Here is a 10655-nt window from a genome sequence, read left to right on the forward strand (position 1 = left end):
GTTAACTGCCATTACCTTCCTCCTCTCCCTGCTCTTCATCATCATCAGTGATCCCTCCTGCTATCCCAACCTAAAATGGAGAAGCCAAATACAGTACCACTGGTGGGTGGGGGGCGGGGGCAATACCAAAAGATTTATTTACAAGGCTGTACAAAACTACACAGTGTGCAGGACAGGGTGGGGGCCCTGCTCTGCAGGCTGTGCCCTTATTTGCAGGGAAGAAGGGGAGGGAGACCCCTTTCTTGCTCATGGTTTAGTGTTCTGGATAAGGTGAATGCTGGCTCTGAAATGATCCCTCTGCTTTCCACTAACAGACATTTAATTTTCTTGCTCACTTTTTGTGACCACCTAGAATCCCACACCCCCAAAGTGAGGAGAACTTCTTTCTTAGGATGATGTCAGGGACCATTCAAATGTCAACCCATATCAGGCAAGATGGAATTTCTTTCCTCATCAATTCAGTGAATTCAATCCAAAAATGGACAATCCACAAAGGGGGAAGAAGAAGAAGAAGAAGAAGAAGAAGAAGAAGAAGAAGAAGAAGGAGAAGAGGAAGGAGAAGAAGAGGAAGGAGAAGGAGGAGGAGAAGGAGGAGAAGGAGGAGGAGAAGAGGAGGAAGAAGTGGAGGAGGTGGTAGGAGAGGGGAGGGGAGGGAGAGGGAGGGGGGAGGGGAGGGGAGGGGGAGGAGAAAAGCAAAAAACGAACTCTTTAATTATGCCAAAGTCTGGCATGTTTAACCCACCTCCCCCAGCACCTCTCAGATGCTCTGATGGTCAAACTCAGGAACAAAAGAGGCAGCTGCCCCCTGATGGGTGGAAACCAAATTCAAGAATATTTTGTCAGTCACTGAAAGGACAAATTCAGGAAATAAAGAACGGGAGACCTGGAGTAAATATTTCGTTGGTCATGATGATCAAAAGATGATGGTTAATACACACACACTCGGACCTCATCCCACCTGTTGCAGGGCGGAAGCAACACGTCCGGGGGCCCCCCACCCTCTCCCTGGGCTTCCCCCGCAGGGGCCTGCAGCCGCTGCCCCACCCCGGACTCTGCCCCGTTTGCAGCCTCCCTCAACATGGTGCCTGGACATTCACCGCGAAGAAAAGCCAAGGACTTGACCTGAGTCTGCGGTGGGCAGGGTTGCAATGTCCGTGAGTCCTTCTCCATCTTCTTTCCCAAGTTCTCTCCTTCTCTCCCCTCTCCCACCCCATCATTGTTCCCCGGAAACAAATAGGATGGCTTCACTGGTCAATTCTTTACATGTACAAACACCAAAAGCAGAGGAAACACCCCTGGCCACCCCCCTCCCCCCCAAACCCCAGTGCTGGGAGAGCAGCCCGCGGCGGACGAGGCTGCCTCGGGAACTGCGGAGCTGCTGGAGCTGTCCGGCTGTTCTGGAAACTTCTTTGGCCTCTGGGCTTTACCTGGAGGCCTCTTCCTTCAGCTCCTTGTTTTTCCGCACCTCTTCCGCGTGCTTGTCCTGAGAAGGAAGGGAGCGAAAAGGGCAGGTCACACAGGCTTCCCCGAGGATAAAGGGATAAAGGGAAGCCAGGGGAAAGAGAACACAAAGTAAAGAATTGCGGCCACAGGAAGTGAAGAGCAAAGTCTGCAAAGACGTCCTGAGAAGGGGCAGAAGGTGGCAGGTGAGACCGGCAGGAGGCAGGTGAGCGAGCCCACTGGTTCGGCCCCGGGGAGCTCGTTGACTGGGGCCAACCTCCCACGGGGAACCCACGTCCCAGCAACCCCAGAGCCCACCCACCTTTCCCTCCTTCACCTGGCCGTCCTGAGCTCGCACTCAGTGCATTGCTTGACTCAGTGCGAGAAGCAGCTCGGTGTCACTATGCGAGAGGAGCATGTGGCATTACGGCCAGGCCTCATGACAAGTGCCCCCCCCCCAACACTTGCAACGTGACCACTGCCTTCACTTCTGTCCTTCCCCTCCCTCCATGCAAGTTGTTTTCTTAAGCCCTTTGGTGAAAGATGAGGTCTCTTAAGGTATGAATTGACAGAAGAATTTTTGGAAATGTCACCCAACTCCAGAAAGTGGACTCTCTCACAAGTGGGGTATGAGAACCCTCTTTGCCTCACAGCATAATAGCCAAAAGATGGGATCTGACTTCAAAGACCCATCAGCTATGTGACCTTGACCAATCACGTCACCGATCAGGCCTCAGCAACCTGGTTTTTAAAGAGAGGGCCATGAACGGAAAGCTCCTTTTACCTCTAGAATTCTGTGACTTTAGTGTTCACCTCCAGGGCACCTCGTGGCCTGCCTTCTGTCACTGATCGTTGTACATATGCCTGGGTCCCCTATTGAACGGTATCTTTCTTGCAGGCAAGGAGCACACCTTTTTCTTCTTTGTATTTCCCCATTCTTCCTAGAGCATCTCGTACATGGCAGGTGCTCAGTAAATATTGTCTCTACCAGACCTTGGCAATCATCCAGATATCATCATATCCACATATCAAAAATCAGCCTGGAGTAGGCCCGTTAAGTCGGTCCAGGAGTTCAGGATATATCTTAAACTATGAAATCATCCCTGAAGAGGCCCTAGAAATTTCCGTGGCCCTAGGAAAAGTGTGGGTACTGGTGTGTCTAGGACAGTGGTTCTAAACCTCACCCCATAATCAGCATGACCTAAGGAATTTGTGACACCGCCGGGTCCTCGGGCACCATTCCTAGAGAGCCAGTGTCCGTAGGTCTGAGGTAGGGCCCAAGGATCAGTAGCTTTAAACTTAACACCAGGTGAATCTGTTGCAGATGGTCAGTGATCCACACAGAAACTGACACAAAGCATTGGCTTGGGGCAGGGCAGAAGTCATACATCTATCTCTCATTCCACCTCCTGCCTCCATCAGTGACCAAGAGTGAATGGGGTCACGATCCCAAAAGAGTGATGCCCACTCAGATTCTTACTCTGACATTTTGCTTCTTGAAGTCTTACCTCACCTCCGTAGCTATTACACCAGAGTGGGGACCTTCTCAATCTCTTCCCCTCAGAATCTACCTCCACTCAGGTGAGCTCTCTGGGGAGAACCCTAGATTTCTGGGCTCCTTTTCTTTGGCTTCCAATGGTCCCCTCTCTGGCCAAAGGGAAAACAGGATGATTGTGGACTGATCCCCCCGAAATAGGGGTTGAAAGAGTCCCCTAGGTTTATGGTACCCAGAGAACCGGGTTCTGGTCCCAGCTGCACTGCTTAGTGTCTGTGTGACCCTGGCCAAGTTATTTGACCTTCTCCGACATGGTTTGCCCATCAATTAAATAAGGATAACACTGCTGTGCTTACCTCATGGATTTGTTGTGGGGATAGGGGTATGAAAAGTAAACGTGTTTTTGCCATCGTTTAAATACCATATCGTGGCTCTAGCTTCAATGATTTCTTTTGGGTTTGGCCTGAGAGCCCACGCCCCATTTTATCGCAATCCCAGGTTTTTGTTTTGTTTTTTTTTTTCCTGCAAGAGTTTGTTCCTAGCCAGCCCTCAGTAACTGGGGAAGCCTGAAATCAGACCCAGATCACTTCCCTCCCATCTGATACTTGGTGGAGGCCTTACTTCCCCTAGGAGGGTGGAGCGTGAGAATGGAAGGGTTGCCACATGCTGGCCAGAGGCAGGGCCTACGCAACATTCAGATCCCCTGTGAAGAAACCGATCTTTCTAGTAGCTGTTGCCAAGGGCCTGAGACTCTAGGTGGATGGGCAGGAAAAGAGTGGGGACCACGCTGCTCACCATGGGACGAGGCCACCGATCGGGTCCCGGGAGTCACCGCGCAGCAGGCGGCTCCTGGAAATAAAACACAGAGCTGGAGCTCTCCCAGGAGCTGCAGGAGAAACTGGGGCAGCCTGGAGACTCAGGAAATGAGGCCAACATGTTCTCAGCAGAACGGGCTGTTACTCTGCTGACACGTGGGACCAATCCCAGTCTCTCACGTTTCTCCTATGTAGGTGACACCATTTGGTGTATTGACAAAAGGCAGAATATTGGAAAGACCCGTGACTCACTCAGTCCATATCAAGAGGTTTGGAGAGAATCAGGTTTCCTGCTCAATGGTCAACCCAGCTTATCATGCCCTTGGCTTAGAGCCAAGAGCCCAAATCATCATCTTGCATTAAATCGAATCAGTCCATTGAAGGATGAAGCCGGGAATGTACAACTGCTTATTTGTCCTTACTCCCTTGCATCACACAGGGTTCCTCTAGAAGATCAGAGGTCTCATCTCCCTAAGACAATGAGAAACTTCAATTGTGTAGCTGTGCATCATAGCCCCCACAGAATTCCAAAGCTTGCCTCATGTTTCTTGCCTACGACTTCCCAGAACATTCTTTGGAACTCTCTAAGGATCCAACCTAACAGAAACACCCTTTCCTACCTGAGGCTGTTTGCTGCCTAAAATAATATGTAGGCCCTTTATACTTGCCATGTAAGGAAGAGAGTTTCCAGGAATCTCTTCTCTCTCCAAGACCACTTACCTTCTCTTGCAGCCGTTCCAACATGGCGGCAAGATGGGCCTCCCGGTTTTCCTTATTGGATTCCATCTTCTGGGCCAGTTTTTCCTTAGCCATCTTGATGAAATTGTTGTTTTCCTCAATGGCTTTTTGGATCACCTCCCGCTCGTGTTCTCGTTTCTCTGCTAGGTGTTTCAGGAGCTCAGCTTCCTGGTACTAAGGAAGCACAAAAGGGAGAGAGAAGCCCTTGAAAGTGAGCATACCAGGGTGAATTTTCACCACCATCACTTAAGATTTGCACACCCAGAACAGACGCCTCCCTGAGCCTGGCACATTGGCAAGAAGCTGAGACACTCTGGATTCTCCCACCATACCCTCAGTTCTTTTTCTCATTGCCCTCTTGCCTTCCTTCCTTCCTTCCTTCCTTCCCTCCTTCCTTCCCTCCCTCCCTCCTTCTTTCACTCCTTCCTTCCCTCCCTCCTTCCTTCACAAATATTAAATGATGATATACCAAGTGCCAAGCACTATCCTAACAACTTGGGGAAGAAAAAAGTCTACTAGAGATAAGACATATACATAAGTCTAACCCAGACTAGCATATGACATATGCCCTAAGAAGTAGAGAGGAAATGCTATAGGAATTCAAGGGAGAAGATTATTTTCTCCTTCAAAGACGAAAAGCTTATAGGGCACCTGGGTGGCTCAGTAGGTTGAGTGTCTGACTTCAGCTCAGGTCACGATTTCACGGTTCGTGAGTTTGTGCCTCACGTCAGGTTCTGTGCTGACAGCACAGAGCCCACTTCAGATCCTCTGTCCCCCTCGCTCTCCGCCCCTCCCCTGCTTGCACTCTCTCTCTCTCAAAAATAATAAATAAACATTTACAAAAAAAAAAAGATGAACAGCTTCCATAAAGATGGGTCAGAGGAATCAATAGGAAACATGGAAGGCACACAAGGGGGTGAGAGTATACCACACCATGACCTTCTTACCCTTTCCCCAGTTAAGGATCCTTTTCCTTAATTGTTTAGCCTTTCCCTAAATCGTTAGTGTTTGCCAATGTCTTCCTGTTGTCAGTGTGCATATAAGGCCATCTCTTGGGCATATGTAATTCAGTGCCTTATCCCTCTAACCAAACTGTAAGCTCCTAGAGACCAGGTACCTCACTTCTTTGTTTCCCTCAATGGTTGTTCCATTCTCTGCCCTATCCATGGGAGGCACTGCCGAAATATTTGTACGTTGGTGGTGACCTGACCTCAGCTCAGGGCCACCACCTGTCTTCTCTAAGTCCCTCCCCTCATGCTGAGATAGAGGAAAGAAAGGACAGCACTTGCCTTTCTTCGCTCCTCAGCTGCTTCTAGTTTCTTCTGGATCTCTTCCAGTGATGGGTCTCGCCGCCTGGGTAGGGAGGCATTGAACTCGGGGACCCCATCGAAGGAAGGTGGCTTCAGGATGACTTCAAAGGACTGGCCCGAGGTACATTTGTTCAGCTCAATGACTTCCATGTCGGAAATTACACACCAGTTCAGGTCCACTGTGTCTGCTGAAGAAAGCAATAAAAGGGGCTGCTCACCCCCTGTAAACTAGATTGGTGCCCCAAAAGCATGCACACATGCACACGTATACGGGAGCTCTAGGGTCCCCAAGGCAATCAGTTCTGGGTTGGTCCTGAACTAGGCACCTAAGGTGAATGGGGCTGAAGGGGCTGGTAGCCATGGCAAGGGCTCAGGCTCCAAGAGTAGAGGTCCCAGGCATCGCGGTTTCTAATAATGGCCGTAGCAACTGCTTTCACTTTTGTTTCTGCCACAGGCTCCTACCGTCGTTGAGCTCTTGCTCAAATTGTCCTCAGCGGCAGCCAGTGGCTCATTTGCCCACCACCCACCACCCGTCCACTCCTCGTCCCACTACCAATCTGATGGCTCAGCCTATTGCCACCTCTCCCCTGCTCCCTCCTACCCTGCTCTCTTCTTTCTCTCCAGTCAGCACTGTCTTTCCGCTGGCTTTGATCTTTCCTCCTACACTGTCTCCCACACCAGCCTAGACAGAAAAAACAATCTCAGGTAACCCAAGCAACTCCCATCTCTCGTTTCCAAAACAAACCTGTCCCTTCCTTTTAATCCCACGGAAATTAAGAGGTGACCTGCTCCCCACCCCTCCCTGAGCAGAATGTGGCCACTCAGTGCCCCCTGCCAGTGTCCTGGGACCCTGTCACAGGTCCCAGGCAACATGGCTACTGCACAACCTCCTTGGCTGGCTGCAGGGGGAAGTCCTCCTGTTCGCCCCCGCTCTGGACTCCGTCAGAGCATCTCCACCATTCACTAAGGAGACCTATCAACTGTGGAATCCAGTGATTTGCACTCATCTTCTATTCCAGGTGTTCCCCAAGGGCAGAATCTCTGACTGCCTCACCTCGGCATCTTCCACAGCGTCCATTTGTTAAATGAATGAAGAAAAGATAAGATCAGGAGGCAGAGGGCCTGATTCACCTTCAGCTGCTACCTAGTCCCCCGGGCTGCAGCCCCACACCAGCCTTTGCCTGATGCTTAGACCCTCAGAATCAGCTGCAGTGGTTTTACTGGCTCTGGGAAAGAAAACTTGACACGGGGAGGAGAGTTTCATAAAATTGGGACAGGAGCGTGCTACTCGTGGATACGAGCCCAGGAGTCCTCCACAAGCTACACCCTCAACTGTGGCCCTCACTTACCTTCGTATTTATAGGATGATTTATTCAGAGGATCAGCCAGAAAACAGGAGCAGAACAAGGACACCAGTGGGAGCTCCTTCATCTTCTCTTTGTAGGCTGCAGAAACACCGGCAGAAGGTGGTGACTCCCTCCTAGTCTCCAGAGTCAGCTCCGTGTGGGTCTGGGTGCCTGAGCAGCCAGGGGTCACCAGGCTCCACAGCGGCACCTAAACCACCCAAATCTACCCCTTGCCTGGGGATTCAGCCCCCTTTGCCCTGAGCAGCCCATTTTAGGATTCCTGTGTGTGATTCAGATCCACTTCTGTCCACCTTATTAGAACCTGACCCTTCCAGAGCACCCAGATGACCCCATCTTCTCCTGAGTACATTGTTTCCCTTCTTAGTACCGAATGCAGAATGCCCTCTGGTAAAGACCACAAACCCCAACCTGGCGTGCTGGACCTAGTTCTCTGTCTCCTCACACTTGCCCAGAATATTCCATTTACTTTGCTCCGAGATGCAGGAAATCCACGCTCCATTTTAGTCCAAGTACTCAGCAGTGCTTCTCTGAATGGTAAAGATGCACACCACCATCCCTCCGGTCTTGCCTCTCCCTGGGTGGCAAGGTCAGGCTGTGAGCCTTCTCTGACCTTTCCAGCACAGGTGCCGGTGCCCATAAAGGCACCCCCACCGTCTAGTCTCTTTGTGTCAGGAGAGGATTTGAAAGCCAAGAGGTCACAAGTTAGAGCTGATATGGTCAAGTCCAGCCCACTATTGCCCTGGCCCTGGCCTGTGATCCTGCCTGTCCCCCCACCACCCTGGCACCTTGTTTTCAGCTCCACATCCTCAGGCCCTCTCAGTTCTCAGCTAAACCCAGTGTGGTGCCCAGGCACTCTCCTTCTTCTTTCCTTTTACTTGTTGAAAACATAATCCAGTGTGAAAATAATACGTGTGCATTGTAAAAAGTTTTTAAAATACACACAGATGAGTAAAAGAAAAGCTCTGGGGCGCCTGGATGGCTCAGTCGGTTAAGTGTCCGACTTCAGCTCAGGTCATGATCTCTCGGTCTGTGAGTTCGAGCCTCATGTCGGGCTCTGTGCTGACCGCTCAGAGCCTGGAGCCCGTTTCAGATTCTGTGTCTCCCTCTCTCTCCGCCCCTCCCCCGTTCATGCTCTGTCTCTCTCTGTCTCAAAAATAACTAAACGTTAAAAAAAAAAATTTAAGGGGCGCCTGGGTGGCTCAGTCGGTTGAGCGGCCGACTTCGGCTCAGGTCATGATCTCGCGGTCCATGAGTTCGAGCCCCGCATCGGGCTCTGTGCTGACAGCTCAGAGCCTGGAGCCTGTTTCAGATTCTGTGTCTCCCTCTCGCTGACCCTCCCCTGTTCATGCTCTGTCTCTCTCTGTCTCAAAAATAAATTTAAAAACGTTAAAAAAAATTAAAATAAAAAAAAAATTAAAAAAAAAAAAGAAAGAAAAGCTCAGCTGTGATCCCACCCACCATCTAGAGATAACGCCTTTTAATCCTGGGGTATACTTTCTGTCAATCTTTTACCCTTCTCTGTGTCTATGTAAGCACATATATGTGTGTACAGAAACACCCTGCCCTACGGTGCCCCGCTGCATAGACAGTTTTTGTACCTACCAGCGAGAGTCATGTTTTCAGGAATGTGAGGGCTCAATCTGGCTGAAAGTCACAGAGTAGGTCTGTCACCAGCTCAGGACGCTGTCACAAATCTGAGAAAGAGAGCATGTTACCAGTGACAGGTTATTCGCATAAGAAAGGTCTTTGCACAACTGGGGAGGGATTCCCAGGACGCACCTGGTCTGCCCCACCTCCAAGACCTCTACACACCCACTCTCCCTTTCCCAAACACAGACCCCCCTCTTCCATATTACCGCAAGCAAGTTTAGTTTCCGGGCACTAAGGATAGCTTCATAATTGGCTTTCTAGTCTCAAGCCCCCCTGAGCATCAGACATGGATTTCCCAAAACTGTACATGTCAAGAGCTGTTCATTTGTCTCTGTGCAGCTCAGTGGCTGGGCCAAAGCAAAGGCTAAGGTGAGAGACAAATCTTAAGTCAGAATGGCTTGGGAGGTTTTCACAAAATAACTCTGTGTCCTGAATTTCTCCCTATTCCCCCTCCCAGCCCATTCTGATAGGGGGTGAGAGGGCATTGCACAGAGGCTGTCAAAATCCTAGTTCACATGGCCTCTCACTCACTACCCACCAAACACTCCCTGACCCCGTTTAAGACCAACTATGAGAAGAGACAAATATTATTAAGGAATAATGTCATCACAATGCGGTTGGTACAGAGATGGAAATCTGCACGCAGGATTATTGTGGCAGCACAGAGATGGGGCTTCATGCTCAGCACGAGGCCTGGGGAGCCAGCAAGGGACCCCGGGTGTTAGCAGCACCTGCATTGAGTCTTAACTGATGAGTCGGAATTAAGCCTGGAGGGCACTGTGCTAAGGGAGCCATAAGCTGGAGGTGGGGGAGTGTGGTGAGAAATCTCTACGTCTATGGTTGACCAGAGAGTGCAAAAGAGGAGGGGGAGGTGAAACAAGAGAAGCAGGGAGGGAGAAAGTCAGGGACAGTAGGGGACAGACGTCTACTGAAGGCTGCTATGCAAGGGAATGAGGAGTAGCCAGCAGTAAGTAGCCATCATGGGGAACACTTGATCCTTGGCCGCTGTGGTGGTTAATTTTTGTGTCCACGTGACTGGACTAAGGGATGCCCAGATAGCTGGTGAGCATTATTTCTGGATGTCTCAGGGACACCCCCTCCCAGGGACAGGTTAGTATTTGAGTGGATAGGCCGAGTAAAGATGACCCTCCCCAGTGTGGGTGGGCCTTACTCAATCTGTTGAGGGCCTGAACGGAACAGAAGGCGGAGAAAGAGTGAATTCGCTCTCTCTGCTTAAGCTGGACATCCGTCTTCTCCTGCCCTCAGACGCGAGAGCTCCGGTTCCCTGACCTTCAGACTTGGGCTGGAGTTCTGCCCCCAGCTTTCCTGGGTCCCCAGCTTGTCGGCAGCTGATCGTGGGGTTTCTCAGCCTCCATAACCGCGTGAGCAATCCGTCACAATAAATCTCTTTCTGTATGCATCCTATTGGTTCTGTTTCTCTGGAGAATGCCGACTAACACAGCCACCCTCAGTGGGCACTGTGCCAGGGTGGCATGAGCCAACAGCTTCCCTGCCTGCATCCTCACAAGGCAAAGGACTCTGAGATTGACTCAGAGTCACTTTCCTTCCTTAATGAGGCATATTCCCAATGGGGACCGGGGTCTGTACTGGCTGGGGGTGGGCAGGGGTGCCAACAGGAGCAGCGGGCTCAGCTTTAGGCCAGACCCATGTGGACTCCAACACAGACTTGACCTCAAATTGCACACGTTAAATGAGAAATGCATATATCCAGCATCCAGCAAAAAGGAGGTACTTAATAAACGTGTTTCCTCTCGTCCGCCTTTTCCATCAGGGTGGCCACCAGCCCCCACACACCTGCTTCGGAGTCACTACCTCTCTG

The 10655-nt window shown here is 50.8% G+C and overlaps 1 protein-coding gene across 8 annotated transcripts; it reads right to left on the minus strand.

The window, feature by feature from the left end:
- Positions 1-1374: 1374 nt before the first annotated feature.
- On the minus strand, positions 1375-8780 carry STMN4 (stathmin 4). 8 transcript variants are annotated; one of them, XM_042933873.1, is made up of 6 exons: positions 8768-8780; positions 7148-7243; positions 6400-6480; positions 5778-5986; positions 4471-4662; positions 1375-1483 (listed from the first exon to the last, which is right to left on the minus strand). In XM_042933873.1, the coding sequence occupies exons 1-6, from the start codon at positions 8778-8780 to the stop codon at positions 1424-1426; spliced, it is 651 nt and encodes a 216-aa protein (XP_042789807.1). In that variant the 3' UTR covers positions 1375-1423. The 8 variants fall into 8 exon arrangements, with proteins under 8 accessions (XP_042789807.1, XP_042789810.1, XP_042789809.1 ...); XM_042933874.1 differs by lacking the exon at positions 1375-1483 and adding an exon at positions 3744-3784; XM_042933876.1 differs by lacking the exon at positions 6400-6480 and having other exon boundaries at positions 5778-5983.
- Positions 8781-10655: the final 1875 nt, after the last annotated feature.

The sequence above is a fragment of the Panthera leo genome, chromosome B1, assembly GCF_018350215.1.
Source record: "Panthera leo isolate Ple1 chromosome B1, P.leo_Ple1_pat1.1, whole genome shotgun sequence".
NCBI classification, from domain to species: domain Eukaryota; kingdom Metazoa; phylum Chordata; class Mammalia; order Carnivora; family Felidae; genus Panthera; species Panthera leo.